The 24,952-nt window shown below is 39.5% G+C and overlaps 1 protein-coding gene across 1 annotated transcript in view; it reads left to right on the top strand.

Moving 5' to 3' along the window:
* Gap43 (growth associated protein 43) overlaps nt 1-15,279 on the top strand; it is a 93,795-nt gene extending 78,516 nt beyond the window's left edge. Inside the window, exon 3 of the mRNA XM_032900206.1 lies at nt 14,607-15,279. Within this exon, the coding sequence (XP_032756097.1) occupies nt 14,607-14,692 (86 nt within the window). The 3' untranslated portion in view covers nt 14,693-15,279. The remainder of the gene's footprint in view (nt 1-14,606) is intronic.
* Nucleotides 15,280-24,952: the final 9,673 nt, after the last annotated feature.

Here is a 24,952-nt window from a genome sequence, read left to right as displayed (position 1 = left end):
AAAGGCAGAGCCATAATTTGACGAACCCCAGGAAACCAAAGCACACAATGGGTACAGAATGAATTGTCCCAGTAAGAGGTGGGAATTGCATCTATTTACGCACGTGTAAGCTTATAATAACAATGCCTTTTATGGGCTGCGCTTGTTACAATAATGTGTTTGAAATTAACTTCAAAATTGGGTTAAACCTTCACAGTTGGTTTTGTAATGTCCTGCTACCGCTGGAATCTGGAGGGGGTGGTTGATAAAGGAATGGTATGCATTTTTCATTTCCTCTTTTGCAGGACATAAAAATGATCTCTTATGGATTCGTAGCTAAGACAGCATTTGCGATAATTGTAGCCACTTCTGGACTTTGACCATTCACTAACTCATTATGTAATTTATAAAATGTATCATAATCCATATTTACTGCTCGGCCTAATGAACTCCTTGAGAGGTCCCTATTTTTCTTTCCTTCTCTGTGTATGATTTCCACACCGCCTCCTACAAACTGAGCACAACACTGAAATTTTATAAAGCGGTAATTCTCAGGACTGGCTCTGTGAGCCTCCAGAGAATGGAAGATTACTTTTGATAGATCTTAAGGCAAGATTATATTGAATTGTCTTGTAGGTCACAAAGGAAAATAGGAATGGAGGTGGAAAAATAGGAAGCAATAGAGATAGACAGCACATTCAGGACTAAGGGGAGAAGTATAAAGTAAAATCAGCATTAGAGTCCACTCATCTCCAAGGATGGAGAGTGCTTTGATCTCCTGGAAGGATCCCTGCATTCTGCTCTGTTTAGTGACTTTAGGCAAAGCACAGAACCACTATCTTCCATTGTTCTCTCAGATAGGGAGGAGCTGAGATTACATCATCCCCAAGGCTCCTCCAGCTTTCACTAATTACATGAACAATTTACTGTAATTTTATGAATCATCACAAGCCAAGTCTGTGATAATATATACAGACAGGATTTTTTTTTTGTCCTGAATTATGTAGTTCAGCCATTTGCATTGATAAAATTAGCGAGACAACTGCCAAGTTGCTAGTTTGCTGGGTGCTGTGTAGACACAGCCATAAGGGAAAATTACACAACAAGGATAAATAATTGTCTGCCTAAGCTCGAGTTCTATCCAAACACATCACGGCGAGTCATGGCAAGAGCCTAGCTGAGTGTTCTCCATGGGTGGAGCTCCCTCACGGTTTGCACTTCACCTACACAATGGGCGTTTACAAGCAAGGCGGGCTTTCAGGCATCTGTACCATGATTGCCCTCTGTCACACTCCTAACACTGGAGACACGCCCAGCCTTAATTTCTGAATGTCAGCCCTGGAATCAGATAACCAGATCATCTTATCTGATATCAGACTGTAGGATCTAGCAAACCCCCAAGACGTTTTTGTTTTTGCTTGTTTTTTTTTTTTTCTCATCAACTTTGTAGTAGCTGACGTTAACTCAATGTATTGGGAAATATTATTGAGGATAAGTGTAGGCTCTTTTAAATAAAAATCAGCATCACCTAGAAGATAGCTCATTAATTTTCTCAAGGTCTGATGTGACCCAAGTCACAGGAGGAGGCTTTGAGGTCAGTTCCAGCTCAAGGGCTTCTGGGCCCTAGCTTTGAAATGCATGGTGTCTTCAGGAATTGGGCCTAATCTTCCACCTCTGGGAATCTAGCAAGGACAATAGCCTGTGATGTTTCTGATGTCCCCTTAGGGTAGCTATTCAAAAGGGGGTTTCTTAGGAGGAGGAGTGGGGGGGGAGCGTGGGGAGAGACCAGGCAGACAGGAGGGAGGGGAAACTGAAATTTGAATGTAAAAGTGAATGAATGAATAAACACACAAACAATAAACAAATAAATAGAGAGGGACTGAGAAATACAGCTGAAAAAACGGGGGTATGCCTACTGTGTGGTTTTTATTAGACAGTCTTTGACTATTGGCTGAAGCATTGTCAGTGCAGATGGGAATTTTCATTTAAACTATTCATGGATATTTATAAGCAGACCTATAGATTTTTTAAGGTAGATAGTTAATAGTATAATTCCTTAGGACTCTTTTTTTAGACATCCTTAGTATTATTATCACAAAAGATAAAGGAAACTACAAAGAACAAAAGGACACAAATCTCTAGAAAAGGTCTGGGATGGCTCACGTCAGGCAGCCACACAAAGCTGATAGGTAGTTCAATAAGTGAAAAATTCTGATCAAAAGGAAGCCAAAAGAGTACATGGGTAAAAATGGCCAATAAGCCGGCTTCTCCTGTTAAATCTCTCCTAAGTTTATTAAGTATTAAATCCTAATAAATAATATCTAATACATTGTGCTGGGCTGGTTTGTTTTGGAGTTTTCATTTTCTGGTTGTTGTTGGAAGAAGATAGGCTTTACTGTGCCTCACAGTTTGAGGATATGATCAACGGTATTGGGCAGTGCACGATATCTGTGGGGTGGTTTTTGTTGTGTTTTGTTTTGTGTTTTTCTTTTCTTTTCTTTATTTACATTTCAAAAGTTATCCCCTCCCATAATCTCCTATCCCATCTCCCCTCCCCCTGCTTTTATGAGGGTGCTCCCCCACTCACCCACCCACTCCCTCCGGTCTCCCCGCCCTGGCATTCCCCTACACTGGCTCTTCATAGGACCCAGGGCCTTGATGCCCGACAAGGCCATCCTCTGCTCCATATGTGGCTGGAGCCATGGGTCCTCCATGTGTACTCTTTGATTGGTGGTTTAGTCCCTGGGAGCTCTGGGGAGAGTCTGGTTGGTTGATATTGTTGTTCTTCCTATGGGTTGCAAACCCCTTCAGGTCCTTCGGTTCTTTGTATAACTCCTTCATTGGAGAACCCGTGCTCGGCTCAATGGTTGGCTGCAAGCATATGCCTCTGTTATTTGTCAGGCTCTTCCTCCAAAATGTGTCAGAGAGAATGTAGAAAATCTTTTCCAGGTTGAGAGAAGAAAGTGAAGTACCAATTTCTGTCATGTTTGACAAAAGTTTCTAAAAGTATACCTTTTTATAGAGGGGGGGGTGTTGTAACATCATTTGAAAAGACCGTTACTTACAGTGTTCAGACTCTGGTGGGATTTCTTACCGGGCAAGGTAAAGAGATGACGGAGTGTTGCGCATGAGTGAAAAGAAGTTCTCCCTGGGGTCCTGCCCTCAGCTCAGGCCCCTCCCCACATAATCACAAGACTTCCTGGAAATCAAAAATACTTTTACATCACAGAGCTATGAAATCTCACTCCGTATGATTCCTTTTAAAACTTTAATAATGAACTATTAAAGTATAGAATTCTATAAACATGACTGAACAAAGTTCTTTTTCTTAAAATTGTCTAGATAATCTGAAAATTCTAGAAAAAAATCTAGAAAAAAACAGAAAAGTTTCAGTAAAAAGTAGATATTATATATACCATATATGATGTCTATATATGTTATATATATTATGCATAAGATATAAGATATATATCTTTTACATAACATTGATGATACATAGATGATAGATAGATAGATAGACAGACAGACAGACAGACAGATGAATAAATAGATAGTCATTCTTTAAGGAAGAGCCTTGGAAGGTACAAACTTTTCTTTCTTTTTTGCTAGAATACCTGAAAGTTCCTCCTAGGTTGGATGAGTTCTTAATCATATGGAAAGGAAGACATCAACTCATTTTTTATGCATCCATGTGAGCCAAGAAGTGACACTTTGTTAGTTTTTTTGTTTCTTCATTTCATGTTGTTTCTTCATTTCTATTAATTTATTATTCCTACTTTATTATAATATAAAAAACAAGGAATGAATATATATATATATGTATATATAGAGAGAGAGGGGGGAGTTGTTTTGTGTTGTTTCTAAATACAGTATTTGGCTTATAGCAAACATTGGTCATCATTCTCTTCCAAAACCAGCAGATGATTATTTAAACATGAAGTGTTGTGAAGGACTTTAAATCAACACATTTCGTTCTCATAACAACCTCATGAGAGAGGTGCCAACATTACTGCTAATTATAGATAAGGAAAATGAAGCTACAAGAGGTTAAGTAAGTTACCCAAAGCCATAGTAAAGTGTCACAGGAGGTAATTTAATGCTGTCTAGTTCTAGTACTAGCCCATAACCACTACTCTAGGACAATTAAAAATAATTATGCTTCAAATATCTTTCTTTTTTAAAACTTTCTTGTATATATCAATAACTGTTAGTGAAATTAATATCTTTGAAATTATCAAGGAAATGTTTTCCATGGCTATAAATTTTGGTTGTTGAAATTCATTTTGTAACCCTCATTTAAAAGTTGGAATTTCGGGCTGGAGAGATGGCTCAGTGGTTAAGAGCACTGACTGCTCTTCCAGAGGTCCTGAGTTCAATTCCCAGCAACCACATGGTGGCTCACAACCATCTGTAATGGGATGCTCTCTTCTGAAGTGTCTGAAGAGAACTACAGTGTACTAATATATAAATAAAATAAATAAATCTTTTTTTAAAAAGTTGGAATTTCATTATAGGTACAAAGTTTTCCTGCCTAAGGTTGTTAACTTTAATTTATATTTTAAAGGGATTCATAGATTTTACTTAATTTTTTAATCATTTTAAGTATTTTGTAAGCATAGATATTAAACATGATCCTACTAGTTGGAGACAATACAAATGCATGCTATTTTTTCAAGCATGCTTTAAGTACTGAGATTCATCAGCTTATAAAATTTAAAAACTCCTACTTGTGTGGAATATAAATTCATGTAAATATATCCCTGGAAAAAAATGACGTTAGTTTATAATCGACTGAAGACTAGAAAAGACTCCATAAATCAGCAAATAATACAAGGACTACAATTTCTTTGTGAAAAGAAAAAGTGATTAAGTCTCCCTAGAGTAGTTTTGAAGTGGGAAATATGAGTTGAACTTGGTCTTGAGAGTTGGTGAGGGGTTGGGGATTTAGCACAGTGGTAGAGCGCTTGCCTAGGAAGCGCAAGGCCCTGAGTTCGGTCCCCAGCTCCGAAAAAAAAAAAAAAAAAAAAAAAAAAAAAAAAAAAAAAAAGAACTTGAGAGTTGGTGAGCATAAATTCAAAAGACTTAACTTTGAATATTTTCTGTATACACTGAATAAATTACAAGTCACAAGTAGCATTAGTTACAATGCACAGAAGACATCTGACAGGCATAGGTAAATATGCACAGATGTAGAATACATCTGAATGTCAAATAAGGAAAAACACACACACACACACACACACACACACACACACAGACACACACACGTGCGCGCGCGCACCCACAAAATCTCTCTCTCTCTTTTTCATTTGCTATGGTAAGCCATTTACAAAATCAAAACTAGATATATGTTTTACTCATTCTCAAAAGAATATTGAAGTGTGTTGCACGCATGCTTGTGCACGCGGGGTTTGTGTGTTATTCTTATATTATTTTTTTAAAAAAAGATTTTTTAAGGTCATAAGGGAAACTGGGACACCATTAAGGCGATTGCTCAATCCAACCACCAGATCACTCTGGCACACTACTAACCATTACTACTAACCGTAGAGAACTAATGCTTCTATAGAATTATATATGACTGGCCACTCAGTGCTTCTCTGGAAGGATGGGTGCAGAAATAAGTCTACTTTGTGGCTATGCTACTATGAAAATACTATTACGTTTGGGGTTTGAATTTCTGCTCTTAGAAGTTGACTTTTTCATTTTAGTCATGATAATAAATGAAGTAGTCTGATTAGGAATGTAGCTCAGATAGAGAGCTTGCTAGACCCTGGGTTTGAGTTCCCAGCACCACACATACATACATACACATACACACATACATACACACACATACATACATATACACACATACATACACACATACATACATATACACACATACACACACATACATACACATACACACAGACACACATAGACACAGACACACACATACACACATACACATACATACATACATATACACACGCATACACATACATATATATATACATACACACATACATACATACATACACATATACATACGTATATTCACACACATGCACAAAAAGAAATACAATTTAATAATTTAACTTTATGTATTTATTGCCTCCTATGCCAGAAATGACTGATATCTATTAGACAAGCTATGTAAGTTGTAGTTGCTGCTCTTTCTCTTTGTCAGTACTAGGAGGAGGTGGGACATTAGCTTTTGATGATTGTGTAATCTAAATGTATATATATAAACTTTAAGAGTTTTCCGGAGGGTTGGTGAGGTGGCAAGGTGGTGAGGTGGTTAAGAGCACTGGGTCCTCTTCCAAAGGTTCTGAGTTCAAGTCCCAGCAACCACATGGTGGCTCACAACCATCTGTAATGGGATCTGATGCCCTCTTCTGACCTGCAGGTGTACATGCAGATAGAGCACTTATTTACATAAATTAAATAAATAGATTTTTTACAAAAAGATTTCTGGAGCAAGTTGACCCACTTTGTCTTTTGTCTTTAATCACTGGATCATCTTTTCTTTCAAATAAAAACTCCAGCTTTCTTTCTACTAGTTGAAAACCTGAATTCCCTTTTAGCTTCTAGAGCGGTAGATTTCCTTGGTTAATAATCTTCCTTTTCTGGGTGTCTGCTTTTCTGTATAATACTGTTTACAATGCACATATCCTTTCTGCCAGAGATGTAAAAGTACCATGGAAGGTCTCATTTTATCTAGAAAAGTATGGAGGAAAAAATAGATGCTTATCTTCCTTTGGAAATTTGTTTGGTCTTAGAAAGATAATGTTAATTTACAAAATCTGCAAGTTAGAGTAAAGCCAAAGAAATTAAAGTCCAAGTTGGTTAAATACTCAGCAGACTATTTAACCTGGTCCCCTTTATAATTTGTGGTGTATTTTACAATATATATCAGAATTTCCATATAGCTAGCAATGAGATGGGGGCAGGCACAATCGGCCATATTATTATCTCTGGATTAGGAAACTGAAGCAAAGAAAGGAAATCAATTTGCCTGAGCTTGAATGACTAGTTGGAAAAGTCAGAGTCAGGGCAAATGGTAGAATTGCTTAGTCTTAAAACTCCCAGGGCAGGCGAGAGCATGGTAATGGTATGTTTGGGGGATCACTAAGACCCTGTGGCAGCTGCCTTTGACATTTCTTCTTAATTAAATTCTTATTTGTTACTCTCTGAAAAATGTAAGTGCGTAACGGATTATTTTCTCTTTCAAAGGCTCAGAAAACAAGGGACAAGGGTGGAGGTGTAATTTAGTTCATTATCCTGACATCAAAAATCATGTGCACGCGCTTGGCATTTTAATATGGTTGAAAATAGGAAACAAAGTGAGCGACAAAGGAAAAATATGGATCCCAGGGACAACTAAAAGCCAGCCCAAGCTCCAATTTGACATCTGGTGTACAGCTCAAGGAAAAGATGGTCTGAGTCACAAAAGGGCCGTACACGAGTACGCTGCTAAGCACCCCTCGTGGCTTCCCTTTGAGCTTTTGCGGTAACGACGCTTAATATTCAAGAAAGATGAAACTAAAAAGGAAAAGGGAAGTGCACCTAGTCCAGTGGTGATTGGTAGAGTAATTGTGGGCATGGCCCCAGGATGATAGCAGCTTCTATTTAATCAATGTTGACAAGGCTGGGGAGAGCTGGGCAGGTCCCAAGAGGTAATGTTTTACTCGGAAATCCACTCAACCTAATTTCAGTAATGTAGGGCTGTGGAGGGACCTGGAGAAGAGCCAAGAATCGGGGCCATTAGAGCTCCATGTGGGCGACGGCAGCTGGGAACACCGCCATCCCTCTAACAGCATTGCAACCGGGCTGCCTGGCTGGGCATGCAAGCAGCCGCTGCTGCATATGCTCCTGGTGTTTGCTCATCAACAGAAGGAAGGCACAGACAAGCTATTCTCACTCGCCCTTTCGAGGAAAAGAATTGAAACCCATCAAAAGCAAGAACTGCTTCCAGAATCTTCTTCAGCAAGGAGAGGAGAGTCAGGTTGACATACGCCTTGAATGACCATGGTGAAAACGTTCGCTCAAATCTCTTTTGTAGTCTTGTCTATCATTTATAACTACCATTACACTGTGCAAGCGGATACAGGGATATTGTACACATTTATTCTTCTTTTAACGTGACTTTGAGCATTTTAAAGAACAGTAGTCTTAGAGTTAGGGTGTGGCTAAGCGGCAGAGCATTTGCCTAGCATGCCTAGCGTGTATAAAGCTCTGGGTTCAGTAACGAATGAGCACAGGGAAAAGAGTGGTGTGGGGAGGGCATGGTAGTCATGGGTCATAAGTGTCGGAAACTAGGAAGGTCTTCCTTCTTTTAATGTATGAGATTCTTTAAGAACATTCAAAAATTTAAGAGAATTTGACTCGAGAGAAGTGACGTTGAACTAAGTTCTCTCTCTCTCTCTCTCTCTCTCTCTCTCTCTCTCTCTCCCCCCCCACCCCAATAAGAAACACATCATACAGTCCCAAAAGATAGACATTCTCAATTTGAGAATTTCATCGTAATCACTGCTAATCTACTCCTAATTCAAAGACCAGAATAACATAGCTCAGTCCCTTTCATTAGGTCCATTAATGTAGGGATGACCACATTTTCCTTCATTTTGACGTGTCTTTCGGCTTTGAAGCATGAATAATATATGACTTTATTGTCTGTGGTATTGACTTTCTTTTTTAAGTTAACACATAAATAAATGATAAAATTAAGAGGCTTCCTGCAAGCATTATGATTTCTAAGAGGTCTTTGGGTTTAAAGGACCAAGATTTTGCAAATGTTAAAATGCCGGAGTTACAGCCATTTGTTAAATATTATATCCATCTGTCGAAGTTATCTCAATATTCCTTTTATAACCAGGTGGCCCTCACATTATTTAGACTATGGCATAAGGAAAAAGTAGAATTAAATGTTTTTTTCTTTTTAACGTCCTAGCTTAAGCTTCTCCTGTGGATATAATTGTTTACTCTTGAAAAGATGACCATGTTTGATTTGAAAGTTCTCTCAACCTCATACTTAAGAACACATGAATATGTTTTTCTTCTTCTTAATGTAAGTCACTAAAAACAGATCACCAATCTTCATGAGATTTGGGGAGCTAATTTTGATATGATCACAATCAACTTAAACACATCATCCAGTCACATGAGATAGCCCTCTACCCTCCCCACCCTCCCATACAAACACACAGACACACAGACACAGACACACACACACACACACATATATTCTCAAAGTATTTCATCTTGGTTGATATGGGTGTCTTGGGTAACAGATTTACTTCTCACTGTGAGTGTTCAGTGGTCCATTTTTAAAGAGCCCTTAGCCAAATCATAAATGATTCATTCTCATGGTATAATCATGGTTAAAGGCTCTACCTCTTAATCCTCTTACAGGAACACCTAGGAACAACATTTCCAGATACACATTTGGGGCAATTCGAACATCCATACCATAGGTGCTCTGATCTTCCCCCTATAATATCTTAACCAAAATATCAATATTATTTCTGTACTTATATGATTAAAAGTAGCATCCGGAGACAAATGACTGAGGAAAATTCTGCTCTTCTCTTTACTCACATGGCCTCAGCTTCACCTCAGTATCCCGAGTCAGACTCATTTGTCAGGTCTGAGCCCTGTTACCTCTGCTCCCTTGCTGGATGTCTCTTGGCACCGATTATCTAACTTCAGTTCTTTAACTTCTTCAGGCTCTTAAGTAACAACTGTCACAGAGGGAGGGTGATGCTCTACATGAATGTAGTTATTTATGCTAATTGGACTATCGTAATTGGAGTGACCAGCTGGCCTCAGCCATTCATGTCTTTCACACTTACCACCATGATCAAAGTTTTGTTTTTTTTTTCTTCAAAATACCAAAGATTACATATTAACTCATCTCTAGCATTTGCAAATTACATAATTAGCACCAAAATGTGCCAAGGCCAGCTTTCATAGTGCCAAACACTAATCGGGGTTCTCCCCATCATTTTGAGCCAATTTTTGCAAGTCCAACATCTAGATTTTATTGGCACTGAGATTGAATATCTATGGACTTGTATCACAGTTCCCATTGAGCCCATCCATCCTTATTCAGGTAAGTTGACAGCAGAGGATGTGACATCAAGAAGAAGGCTTGAACGGGTTCTATGACAGGCTGGAGTAAACTGCCACTTACCATCCATTTGTACAACTTATATAAACTATTTAATCTTTTGCCTCAGATTCCCCAAATGTAACATAAGGTGGTTAAAGGATAGACACGAACAATACAAGTCTACTTAAAACTGTTCAGAGTATCAGCAGCAGCTTAGAAGGTATTGAGCAATGTACCTTAACAAAGGCCAGGACTGTCATAATTTACAATCACTTCCAGAAGAAAATTCAAAACCGTAGACCTACAACTGAATGACCAATGTGATATGCTGTATGTAAGACTTGTTTATGGTTGGCATCGGTGAGGGTGAAGCATGTTAAGAACACAGAGACATTCTTTTCTGCATGTATGTTCAAATCCATCTACTTTAAATGACGGAGATTCTAACAAGTTCCTTTCGGTCTGATGTTAAAACCTGTCACAGGCTGCATTTAGTTACTGTAAAAGTGGATCCTGTCTGAGCAGGTATAACCCACGCCTCACTGTGATTTCTTTCATTGATCTGTAGGGTTCTCTGTAGTAGTAATATTACAGGTTCTTCTTAGTGGACCTCACATTGGGGCCATCCATCCTGATTGGGGTAAGGTGAGAGCCTGGTACTTTCCAGTGTTTCTTCCTTCCAATCTTAATTTTTCTTTGCATAATTTCTTGCGGACCTATAAAAACTCCGCCAAACCCCCTGATTTGATGATAATATTTTACTTTCATGAAGTAGTCAGCTTTTTATCTCAAACAAACAAACAAACAAAAAACAAACAAAAAAACCAACCTGTCTTCTCAATATCCAGACAGGAAAATCATTCATATTTGAAGTGAAATAAGGTATACACAGCGTAAACTCTATGTGTTCCTCTTAATTAAGTTTCAGCTAAATGAGATGCAGATGAATCTTATCAATTATCATTTTCTGGTGTTTACCTTCTAGTGCCTTAAAAAAAATCTTAGTTTCTTTTTTTTTAAGTAACCAAAAGCTTCCAGACTCTGGCTACTGGTTTTCTAGTGCTCAAGTGGTAAATTAGTTATTTTCCTGATTCCTGCTGCTTAAGTTTGTTCCACTGATATAAAACAAGTAGAAGACCCGTGCTTTAGTCCTGGCTTGGCTCTCAGCAAACCGTGTGAGTTAGGCAACAATTCCTACTGTACTTCAGTTTCCTCGTTTATGATATGACACTACTTATTCATTGTTTCACCCAACACTTACTGAGAGCTTTTCCTGTGTTACTTCTGACCTGGACACCAGGAATTCAAAAGGGAACAAATGAAGGAACAAAAATAGATATTTTTATTTAGATAAGGAGTTTATATCTAAGGTGCTACGTTAAAGGTTCCCATCACTGATCACACTCTCTAGCTGTAACTATTTTTTTCTGTTAAATAAGTGTAAAGATTTCAATTATGATGGCATTTTTATGATTGCTTTCACTGTCTCCTCAACCCATAGAAGATGAGTTTGCCATACTGCAGGTGTGTATTATAAGTCTCAAGGAAAAAAGCTGTAGGTCATAAATCTCTCTTAATATAGAACTGTCAGCAATGAGTAGTGTTGTACTCATCTTTGTCTGAGGCCTAAACAAAGGATGACAAGAGAAACTGTTAGATTGAAGAGGATTAAACCAATTCTACCCCAAGGAAGATCAGAAGTGTAGCTGCTTTTCAAAGTCATTGGAATCTTTGTTTTCTGTTTATTTTCTTAGAATTTCCTCTTTGATATTGTACAAGTACAAATCTTTCTTATTTCACCCAGCATATAACTCCCTTTTCTTTTGAGTTTCATATCTCCCTCGAATCACATGGATCATAGTTCCAAAGGTTTTATTTCAATAGGGTAGATTTGAAGTTTTCTCCTGCTTCTACATTTGAACTGTCCATATGCCGCTGGGTCATTTAAATCTTGGTTCTATAATTTTAAAAGGGCCCTAAAACTGGTTCTTGGAGACAATAAAGTTATTAAACCAATGTTGGAATACTTTTAATACTCAAAGGTTTGAGATGGGTACCATGTGAATCCTGTAATAGAATCCTAGATTGCTATCGAGAACCTCAGTAAGTTAGGAAGCCTACTCCTAGAAAAGATTACACCAGAAGTCCATAATCTTCAGGGAATACTGGCACATGTAAATACTATGGTGAAAAGACTGAGTTCACTTTATCCAAAAACTTGGGCTGTCAGTTGGAAAGCTGTAGACTCTTTCTGAGTAACCACTGTCTTGCAGAGGTAACTCACACTGAATGGTGAGCCCTACAAAACTGTAAGACCTTTAAACTTTGGGCAGAAGTGAACCATTAAAAGGTAACATTATTCTCCAGATGAGGCTTGATTATAGAAACCATGCATATTTTGGAAAATATATTTTTCAATATATTCACAAAGAAGGAATTCAAAGTTACATTTCAGAGTGGTGGGCTTACTTAAATGTAAGTATTCAGCTTTAAGTGACCCCCCAGTCTATGTGTGAGTGACTTGAAAGACACATACATTTTTATAACTTATAATGGCCTGCTAAGTGAGGTACATTTCCCTAATTTCTGCATCTCCTCCCAATACCAATCCATTTTTATTTAATATTGTTACTTTAATCTCCCTGAAGCATAATTTTTTTTTGCTTTAGTGTTTTCAAAACATACCCATTATCTTCTAATTAAATATAAATCTCCCAGGCTAGAAAGACTACCCTGGCTTTAGTTTATCTGTCTGAGAGACTGGAAGAGGGCAGGTTTTAAGGGGAGGAAAAGCAACCATAAAAGCTTCATTTTAAAGGGCATAGGTATCTTTAACACCAGAAAGCATGTAGAAAGACTAATCTTAGCATAGTAGGGCTGGTGCACCTGTTCCTAAACTGGCTCATAAAATTGACTCATGATTGGTGAGCTAGGACTTTGAAGAGTTCTTACAATTGCCTATTTGATAAGATTGATTCCCTGAACTTAAGGCAGGGAGTCATTTAAAGCAGGGTGCTTTATGTGCAATATCTCAGAACTTTCATTCTCGGAGCCTGGCTTCCATCCATGCTAGGCAGTAGGTGCCTAGGTGACCAGCCCCCCATGCATACTGGACTTGTGGGCTTGAGTGTGTGTCCATAAGAAATGCTACCTTATGTGTGCTCTCACAGTTTATGACTGAGAGGACTAAGCATGTCATAACATCAGAAGACTCACAGCTCCTTGTGTCTGTTCTCTCTGTCTCTGTGTCTCTGTCTGTCTGTCTGTCTCTCTCATCCCATGAGGTTCCCATCCCCTGCCTTTTTTCCTTTGTGTCATTCCACTATCATAAATTATAACCATGAATAGAGATGTTTCCTGAGTCTACAAGTTCTATCTGAAAAAAAAAATCACTGAACTTAGGGATGGCATAGGTTTGGGGCATAAGATAGTTGATAAGTTGATACCAAGTAATTTTAGGGAAAACGGCTTTTGTTTAGACAGGCTAGGATATTAGTAATATGTCTTGTGGCATATCATCTGTTGGCTGAATTCTCTAGGGAAAGTTTTGGAGTTGAGGGGAGTGGGACCAACCTTCATAAAGATATAAATCTATGTTGTTAAGCAAAACAATGCCCGTGTCACAGGTTTGTGTATTCCCTTGGAGCATATTATACTCGGTTACAAGAGACTGTAAACCTCCTCGGTGCTTTAAAGCAGTTGGCCATTTATCTCATTCAATGCAAAGGATGATAGATAGGTGTTGAAGTATGATACACCCCATGCAACGATGAATTTTCTTTCTGTTCCACCTGTTTGGTATACAGATCGTGTCTTCATGGTCATAAGATAGGTGCCACATTTCCAGATGTTATCTGGTGCTTGCTATATTGGGGAAAGGTGAGCACATAGGGCCCAACTCTATCCTCCCAAGGGAGATAGATACCTTCCTCCTAACTAAACTGTAGTTATTAGTGGCCTCCAATGGGGGCTCGAAATTCACATATTTCCCTTTCCAGATTTCACATTACTAAAAATGAATGGTAAGATAAATTGGAAAGGATGCTCAATGAACCATATGAATTATTTGCTACAATTATTTTGACACTAGGCGATAGGAAAACAAGGTCATTGCAGAGCCTCAATTGTGAGGCAGAAAGATGGATAACCACAACGATGGGCTGGAGATACAGTCAAGATGGAAAGAAAACCTGTGTTCAATCCCAGGTAGCCACATGGTGGGAATTGAGAACTGACTCCTCCCTGCAAGCTGTCCTCTGACCTAAAACAGGACTGGGGCCCGGACGGTACGCACGCAAGAATGTAATATCTACCAAGTGATGAGCTGTCCTTTACTTCCTTGTGTTTGCTGAACCGCATCCTAGAATAAAGGTTTTTAGCCTAGGAAATTGTATTACTGGATATTAATCATCTCATCATCGTAATTCCTTAGGCAATTTTTGGAAAGAAGTAATGCCTTCTACCATTGAACAGATTTCAGAGACAAAATATTAACCCTCCTCTCCCTCCCCCATCTCGTTTTCTTTTTCAGAAGCTGTAGATGAAGCCAAACCTAAGGAAAGTGCCCGACAGGATGAGGGTAAAGAAGACCCCGAGGCTGACCAAGAACATGCCTGAACTTTAAGAAACGGCTTTCCACGTTGCCCCCACCTGAACCCTGTCTCTCCTGCCCTTTCTCAGATCCGCTCTGAAGTTTCCTCTCCTGTCCTGCTCACGTGTGTGAGCCTGTCCTCTCCTACCTATGAGCCCTCTCTCTCTGTGTGGCAAACATTTAAAAAAAAAAAAAGCAGGAAAGATCCCAAGTCCAACAGTGTGGCTTAAACATTTGTTTCTTGGTGTTGTTATGGCGAGTTTTTGGTAATGATGATGCAGTCATCTTGGGAACTTCTTGCACTGTACCCCGGTTTTTTGATCTGGTGCGTGTGGCCCTGTGGGAGTCCACTTTCCTCTCTATTTCTCTCTGTTCCAAGTGTGTGTGTGCAATGTTCCGTTCTGAGGAGTCCAAAATACTAAGTGAATTCAAAAAAACCATTTCTGTTTCCTCATTTTCAATGTGATGGAATGAACAAAAAGGTTAAAAAATTAAAAAAAAAAAACGGTTTGTTTTAAAAATAAATAAATAAAGCAAATGTGCCAATTAGCGTAAACTTAAGGCTGTGAGGCTCCTTTTTCAATCTGAATATTAATAAATCATGAGTAATCAACTTCGGTGTCCCTGTGTTTTCTTTCCATATCCCTTGGCCTCTTTGTTCCGACACATCAGGCTCTTCCTCTCGTTTTCCTGAGCTCTTTCGTTAGACAACAGCTCTGGGAAGGGAAGCACAGACCCCGGCTAAGACCAATGGCTGCCATCCCAGTGGGATAGTTGGGTACCACAATGGCTGGGGATGCTCTGACAAAGAACCAGAGTCGGTGTGGCTTAAGTCACAGATGTCATCTCATGGGAGTGAAAACGAGACGTCTGAAACCAGGATATCGGCCTTGCGGATCCTTTCTGAGGCCAATAAAAATATAGTGTGCCGCAGGCTTCTTGCCATGGCTGATTCTAATTGGCAACCTTTCTCCTACACGTCTTCGTATTTTCCTCTACGTGCCTCTTGGTGTCCAGGTTTTCCCCTTTTTAGGATGCTGGTCATATTGGATCAAGCCTACCCTAATAACCTCATTTTGACTTGATTGTGAAGATTCTATTGTCAAGTCACATCCTTGTCTGAGGTAGTAGGGGTTAGAGCTTTAACATAGAAATTAATGGGAGGGGCACACAAATTTCCAGTCTAAGGTTTGCTCTTACCAAAACAAGTATTTTCGAGATTCAGAAGAAACGTGGTTTATTGGACGGAAAGTGCTTTATGTTTCACTAAGTATCATAGAGATGTCAGTATCTTTTAGAAACTCCAAGGCTTTTGTTTAGACGATTTATTTTAACCTGAATATTGAGAGTCAATTCTAAACACCCCCCCCCAGATTATGAATGTCTATTCCCCCACAAGGCTGGTGAATAGTTATAAACATTGTCCCAGCTGATACTGATATGTAATAAAGGTATCCCTCAAGGCAGTTCAGTTGTTAAAGCACTTGCTTATGAGGCATGAGGACTAGACTTTAGAAAAACCCAAGCAAGGTGGGACTTGTTTGTGATTTCAGTTCTGGAGAGGCAAAGATAAGTGCGTCTCTGGGACTCAGTAGCTGGCCAATGAGAAAGCAGGCAGGCGGCAGGCAGGGGAGAGAGAGGGAGAGAGAGAGAGAGAGGGACGGAAGGGAAAGGGGGAGGTAGAGGGAAAAAGGGGGAGGGAGAGAGAGGGGGGGAGGAAAGGGAGGGAGGAAGGGGGAGACAGAGAATAACTCTTAATATTTTAGCAATTTTCAAATTTCCTTCTAGTTTTAATTTTTTAAACCACTTCTGTTACCTGATGCAAATTCACGAGTGGTCATGTACTGCAGTAGCCATAATATTCTTTCCAGACCAGACACAGACAAAGAATGCCTATGTCTATGCTAGGAGGAGAAAACTAAGTCAAAGATAAAGACCTCAAAGTGGTAATGATCATGGATTTAAAAAATCATTTTAAGAACTCCAGTCTATACCTTGGCAATTCCTGTAAGCTCCAGGCAGTGACTTAATGCTTTAAAGAAACCCAATGCCACATGGAGCTCGAATCTCACATGCACCAAAGGAGATTTTTACTTGGTCACTGAGACTAAGCGTAATTTCCATTGAGTGAAGTATTAGGAAGGAAAAAAACTGTACACCCTCCTGCCACAAATTAAAACAAGTTGCATGTTTGACTTCACTCTGGAGTTGAAATTCTTTGTGTGAAAGACATTGAAGCAAGAGCTTGGAGAGCAATCATTATCTCACTGAGGCATCAACCATCGAATAGTATGCAAAACATGAGGAAAGGCCATTTTAGATTGGATCCGTGTCTCATGGAGTGACCAGGAAGCTTCTTACTGCTTTAGAAATTGTCTTCTACCTCACTTTATTTCCCAGTAGGATCTGTGCTTTAATCCATCCCTCACCCCCAGTCTGTATTTCAGGTCAACATTGCTATGGCTTTGGACATAGAACTTGTTTATGTATTCTAAATATATGCCATCAAATCCACTGTAATCATAGGGGTTTTTGAAAATCCATATTAATATATACTGTTTAGTGGTTTTCATCGTTCTGCTGGAATTGGAATTTTCATTTTTTTATGGTTATCTATTTATATTTCACTCATAAAATATTGTTTTTTTAACAGAATTTTAAAAGTGAGGAAAACACATTAGAGAGTCTAACTTATGCCTTATGACTTATATGTCTTAAAGATGTAGCCCGCAATTTGATACAAAAATATTGACTCAAATTTACACACATCACACTCGAAGTCAGGGTGACAAAGTCATGGACCATTGAGGATACAATCTAAAGCAACATAAGTTGTTTACACTATAATATCTTTTTTGCATTACTTTGAAAAATAAAAGCTGGATTGAGAATGAGTCAAAAAAATCCTTAGCAAAGACAGATGATATTTTGGAAGAGTAAGAAAATCACAGGGCACCAGACCCAATGTATCATTCATAGTAGAACCATGGCTTTCTCTGTGGGAAATAAGTTCTTTTGATGAAGCTGCATTACTCGGCTCTACAGTGTAATGTAGATGTTCCAGCAATGATGTACCACTGTCTGAGCTTCTTTGAGGGCAAAGGGCTTTCCATAGTCACATTTCCACTTTGCTGCCTCTCCAACATGTTCAACATTCTCTAGATCAGAAGTCTAGATCCTTCATTTCTTTACATATCATTTAATTCACTTAAGTGTTGACCCATAGATCAGGATGAGGTCACAACTTACATATGCTGCCCTGACCAACTGTCTTTGGCCAGTTGAAGCAATCTAGGCTGACTTCTATAGTTATCTCTTCCGCTGTCCAATTTCTTAACAAATGAGGCTGAGTTAACTAAACCCCTCTTTAAATATCCTACCTTATAGGCCCTTGGAAATCTCAAAAAAAAGAAAGAAAATGAAAATGAAAGTGAAAAAGAAAAACTATTGTCCTCTCTCAACAATGGCCTGCCCTGTGGAAGCTGGTGCACAATAGAAAAACCAACTGCGTGAATGATTTCCACACATCATTATTAAGCTCACCACAAGTTCCATTAACCTTTTTTGAAACCTTGTTATGTATCATCTGTTGTCATGGAAACATAGCTTCTATTCACCTGGCTATAAAAATAACTTAATTGGTGACCTTTCTGGTGAAATGTCAGTTAATGAGGATAGTATTATAAATGTGGGCTTCTTTAATTTCCAATGGAACTCTTGCTTAACTCTCTATTCCCTACATGGTGAAAGCTATCTACAAAGCCCATGACTTTCATATATTTATCCCCGTGGGACTGCAACTCTGTCTTGTCTAGCTGAAAAAAAATCACAGTCACCAGGAATGTGGGCAAAATTATACCTATGAGAATGTCAAGAACTGAGGCAGCCAGGGTATTTTCAGTGTATTTTCCAGCAAGTTAGGTGCCTGGTTTGTTTTCTTACAGGTATGTGTGATGGATGGCGATCACAGCAAGTATTATGTCCCAGATGGTGATATATACATATATATATATATATATGGAAATTACAATATCTCTAGATGGGAAGAAATGTTGCATAATACAGAAAACAAGATGTGGAAGCCCATAGTAATCTTCTAAGATATTTTTCTTTTTCTTTTTCTGAGATACAGTCTCCTGTATACTAGGTTGGTCTTGAACTTGTGACATATCAAAGGATGACCTTAAATTTATGATCCTCCAGCCTCCACTTCCCAAATGTTACCACGCATTTGCTGGGGCTTTGTGTATGCCAGGGAAGCACTGGTGAAATAACTCATGCACTTCATTCCAGTGGGTAATGTCCTTATAAACATTGAGGAGTAGGCTGGGATCCAGGGATAGATGCTTCCCACTGGCTTAGTCTGAGATGTTAGGGATGCTCTATTTGTATGGAGAAGGACTTCAGTCCTATGTGACTGATCGTCATGGCCCTCATGGCTTTCTCAGTGGGGTGTTGTGGTTACATGTTTCAGAACAAGTAGAGCTTGGTGAGGAACTGGCCCCATGCCTGATATCTCAATTCTGAGATTCCTGGGATTTTGGCCTGCTCCACCTTTCTAGTTCTTCTGTCTGGTGGCCCAGTCTACTTGCCCACCCCCACCCCTATATGCACACACATGCACTGCACATTTATTCCTCTGTATATGGAGACATCTGATTGCACACATATGTCAAGAGCCTATACTGTACATTTGTGTATTCTATGGGCAATTATAGAACTCATTTCATGTATGCGAGTGTATATTTACAACAATGTACTTTAAGTACTGCACTGTATTTTTGATACTTAATGAGAGGATTTGCTAGATTAGATGCAAAAAATGCTAAAAGTTGGGTCAAAGGGCATGAATTCTTTTTTATATAGCTTGCCATATTAAAGATGGGGGCTTTAAATTGGTGAGTACTATTGTGGTTTCTTTTTTTTTTAATTCAGCTATTATTCTTTTTTATTTTTTACTTATTCACTTTATATCCCACTCACTGCCCCCCTTCTAAGTCAGCCCCTCCCATAATACTTCGTACATCCCCTCTCCCCTTCTCTTCTGCGCGGCTGCCTGTGAGGCTAGGTACTTCCTCTCCCACTGAGGCCAGACAAGGCATCCCAGCTAGAAGAATATATCCCATAGACAGGCAACAGCTTTTGGGACAGTCCACGCTCGAGTTGTTCAGGAAACAATGAAGACCAAGCTGCACATCTGCTACATATGTCTGGGAAGGCCTAGGTCCAGCTCATATATGCTCTTTGGTTGGTGGTTCAGTCTCTGATAGCCCTAACGGTCCACGTTAGTTGATTCCATTAGTCTTCTTGCTGAGTTCCTATACTTCTAGAGGCTGCAATCCTTCCTTTAACTTTTCCACAAGAGTTCCCCAGTTCCATCCATTGCTTGGCTATGGATGTCTGCATCTGTCTGAGTCAGCTGCTGGGTGGAGCCTCTCAGAGGACAGCCATGCTAGCCTCATAGCATTGGGGATGTGGCGCCTGGGGAAGCTGCCTTCTGTGACCAGGCAGGAACCCCAGTGGAGCAACAGGGACAACAACCCACCCACAAAACTTTCAACCCAAAACATATCCTGTCTATAAGAAATGACGGGATTGGGGATAGAGTAGAGACTGAGGGAACAGGCAATCAATAACTGGCCCAACTTGAGACCCCAGCCCATGGACAAGCATCAGTCCCTGACACTATTAGTGGTACTCTGTTATGCATGGCCGTTGTGGTTTCTTAATGCCTGTGGGGCTCTACTGAAGGCTAAGCCAAGACAAATGTCCAACGCAGCATACAATTATCAGAGCATTGTCCCTTATTTTGGACTCAGCGTGGGAGATATAAAGGCTCTACAATCAGAACCTGAACTCTCTATAACCCCTCACGTTGCTCAGTCTATTGTCCCACCTTCGTCAGCCTCATAAGTCCGCCCACTTGTGCACATGCAAACGAATTACTTTGCCAGGATGAGGAAAGTAATACGTGCAGTGGGGGTGGGGCGGCTGACCCCACTATATAATAATGCAGAGTCATAAAAAACAATCAGCTGTTGGGGATTGGTTTTAATGCTTTGTCTTATTTTGGCTCCCAAAATGCTGCACTTCCAGACCCAAAGGTCCCTGACTCCAGCTGGCTTCAACTGATAATAAAGATTGCCATACAGCTCCTTCATCAAAGATCAAGTGGCCATAGGTGTGTGGGTTCATTTCTGGGTCTTCAATTCTATTCCACTGATCTACCTGCCTGTCTCTGTACCAATACCATACAGTTGGGTTTTTGTTTGTTTGTTCGTTCGTTTGTTTGTTTTTAATCACTGTTACTCTGTAATACTACTCGAGGTTACGGATGATGATTCCCCCAGAATTCTTTTATTGTTGAGAATAGTTTTCACTATCCTGGGTTTTTGTTATTCCAAATGAATCTGCAAATTGCCCTCTCTAACTCTGAAGAATTGAGTTGGAATTTTGATAGGGGCTGCATTGAATCTGTAGATTGCTTTCAGCAAGATGGTTATTTTTACTGTAGTAATCCTGCCAATCCATGAACATGGGAGATCTTTTCATCATCTGAGATCTTTGATTTCTTTCTTCAGAGACTTGAAGTTCTTGTCGTTCAGATCTTTCACTTGCTTGGTTAAAGTTACACCAAGGTATTTTGTATTATTTGTGATTATTGTGAAGGGTGTCATTTCCCTAATTTCTTTCTCTGCCTATTTTGCCTCTGGGTAGAGGAAAGCTACTGATTTGTTTGAGTTAATTTTATATCCAGCCACTAGTCCATCCCATATACAGACACCAAACCCAGACACTGTTGCAAATGCCAAAAAGTGCTTGCTGACAGGAGCCTGATATAGTTGTCTCCTAAGGGGCTGTGCCAGAGCCTGACAAATACAGAGGTGGATGCTCGCAGACAACCATTGGACCAAGTATGGGGTCCCCAGTAGAGGAGTTACAGAAAGGACTGAAAGAGCTGAAGGGGTTTGAAACCCATAGGAAGAACAACAATATCAACCAACCAGAACCCCAGAGCTCCCAGGGACTAAACCACCAACCAAAGAGTACACATAGAGGGACCTATGGCTCTAGCTACATATGTAGCAGAGGATGGGCTTGTTGGACATCAATTGGAGGAGAGGCCCTTGGTCCTGTGAAGGCTCGATGCCCCAGTGTAGGGGAATGCCAGGGTGGGGAGGGGGGGGGGAGTGGAAGCATCCTCATAAAAGCAGGGGGAAGGAGGGTGGGACAGGGAGCTTCTGGAGGGAAGCTGGGAAAGGGGATAACATTTGAAATGTAAATAAATAAAATATCCAAAAAATGAATCCAGGAAAGTGGCCCTAGATGGAAATTTAGAGGAGCCCAACCATTGAACTAGTCAAGGCACATCAAAATTAGCTGGCATGTGTGGGTCTTTCATTTGCAAATCCAGAGAGCCACTTGGGTGGGTATGCTAGTGCAGCTCACTGGGAGCCCAAGCAGTTAACTAATTCCCAGTTACAACCAACAACAACCTATCTTTGTTTTTAAAGTTTTAAGGACAGTTTTGTGTTATCTGTATGACAACATGATACTCACTGATTTTGATGTCAAACTATAAATTTTGGAGGTTTTTTTTTCCCATTTTTAGATTGATCTTAATTAGGTGTATGTGTATGTGGCAGGGGTGTTGAGGTGACCTGAATGTGTGTACTGGCGCCTATGGAGGCCAGAGTTATCAGATCTCTTTGAAGTTATAGATGAGCTTCCTGGCATAGGTGCTGGGAACTGACCTCAGGTCCTCTATTAGAGCAATGTATGCTCTTAACCATTGATCCATTTCTCCAGTCCTCTCCCTTCCACCTTGTTTCTCCTTAATCTCAATTATCTTCTTTTTTCAAAAATGATAGAATCATTTGTTTCCTTATAATATGGTTTGGATATGGTTTGAGTTTACCCCAAGGGTTTAGTGTCTATTATGTATAAAATGGCATAGTTTCCATATTTGGCACTCCTGAGATGCAATGCTTTCTTCAAAAGTTGGAGCCTAATCAATATCCACAGGTTCATTGTGGACATCAGTTAGTTCTGTTAGACATACCCTTGATATTTCTCATCTGTCCTTTGAATTCTGGTCAGTGTGTTATTATGCAAAGAACAAGCTTGTCCAATCCAGCTTACCCAACTCTTGGCTTCAAATGTAATCACTTATTTGCTACGACACAGGCTCCTACCATTGCTGTCTGGATCATAAGGAAATATAACCAAGGGACCCTCACTGTAAAGTCTGATTGTGTCGCCTAGGGTTTCTGACTTGAAAGCTGTGAACTAATAAATCTCTCATCCTAGTAACTTCTTTCTGTTTTGTGATGGGGATGAAAAAATGACTAAAAGAAGAGACAACTACTTTCTTATAACTATTAAGCAACTGTGGTTATGTGAAATCTTAGTGATACCCAAGACTTGAAAGGCTTGAGAGTGAGTGAGGCTATCTGGACATGGGAATTAAATGCTTATTTTTTCTAAAGATTTAATAGGACAACTTTGAGAACTTTCCCTGCTTTCCAAGGAAGATATTACTATGGAGTGGAGGCCTGCAAGTCCTTGTGATTCATATGCTGAAATCTAATACCAGATAGAATACTATTTGGAGGAAGGATTTGGAGGAGGTAATTAGGGGAGGGTAATTAGGTCATGGGGGTGGAGACTTCCTGGTAGGATCAATAGTGTTGTTAAACTGTTGTTAAAGAGCTCTCCACAAATTGGTGGCTTCTGGTGGGGATGGAGTATACAGAGTTGAGGGGAGTGGGGGTCTGGGGCACGGGAGGGGGGCCTCAATGATTTAGTTTTCTTTAAGGAACTGGCCACTGAGAGTTCAACCATGCTCCAATAAGTATATGGGCACCTCAAATTGGACTTGGTTTCTGTTCATTGTTGTTTTGTTTTATTTTTCTTTATTTTTTTTGGGGGGGGGAGGGTCACAAGAATTGGGTGGACATACCTGGGAAGACTGGGAAGAGACTGTGCTCAGAGTTCATGATCTGAAGTTCTCAATCAATAAATATATTATGCAAAAAAGAAAAATGTTAAAGAGGTTCTTTCCTCCCTCTCCCTCTCCCCTCCCCCCTCTCTCCTTTCTCCATAAGCTTGGGTTTTATATCTGTCACACACTACTTAAAATAGCCTTGACTCCATCTAAGCCTTTTGCTTGCTCCAACCCCAGTATCTATAACATGACCTCACCTACCCCATATAGGTCAATGTTATTTTAAAGATTTAATATACTGACTGATATCAGATCGACCAGAAAGGAATCTTTGATAATAACAGCTGAGGTTGTAAGTGAATAATTACCAGTAACCTGTTTTCTATCCCCAGACTTATGGTGCAAATCACAACGTACATTTTATGCTTAGAGACATGGGATATTGAAAGCGATCTATTTTCAAAATCATAGGTGTCTCCTTCAAAAGCCCAACATGAATTTACACCAGAACAACATATGGTTTGAAAGTAATTATACATCTTAACGAACATGAAGCTATCCCTATTAGCAAACTTATGCTGAGCAAATATTTTTAAATATTTGCTGTAGATATTCACTGTTGTGATACAACAGAGTGGGTGTTTAGCAAATTAAAATTAGTATAGTTGTATTGCCTTCAGAAGAATTACTTTATATACATATAGATATACAGATATGTTGTTTATATACATAGTGTTGCATGTATAGATTTGCATATATGCATGTTTATGTAAGTATATAGGAATTTCATATGATGAAAAATACAAAATAAAAATAAACAAAACAAAATTAAAAGATAACATTGATGCCCTACATTAATAGCTGTAACATGGAGTCAATGGTCGCTTGTATCCATCATGGATCAAAGGGAGCTAAAATCCTTAATTTTACCAGGATAGCTCTTAAAATAGAGGTTAATTCCTTCATCATATTCCTGAATAGGAAAAAGTCACATTGCTGTTTCTCTGCTCTGCTTCCATTTTACCCAGTAGTCTTAGGAAGCTCTCAGCTGGAATGTCATGCTGTGTGCTTTAAAACCCAAGTTCCTACATACTACTTTCAAGCCATCATCAGGCCAGCTCGGAAGGGGTCTCCTCTTAGCTAGGAAGACATTACTATGAGATAGATGTTTGCAACCCCTTATAATTCATAGGCTGAAGCATTGTACCATTGTGGTAGTTTTTGGAGAAGGGGTAAATTATTTTTCAAAATCGATACTAGCCTTGGCTCTATGTATATCTGTGTGTAGAGGGGCATGTAGACATTGTTGCAGATACCCACAGAAGTCGGAAGCATTGGA

This window comes from Rattus rattus, chromosome 4 (assembly GCF_011064425.1).
Source record: "Rattus rattus isolate New Zealand chromosome 4, Rrattus_CSIRO_v1, whole genome shotgun sequence".
Taxonomy (NCBI): Eukaryota; Metazoa; Chordata; class Mammalia; order Rodentia; family Muridae; genus Rattus; species Rattus rattus.
The sequence above is the reverse complement of the archived record's forward strand: the minus strand, read 5'-3'. Positions and strand labels throughout refer to the sequence as shown.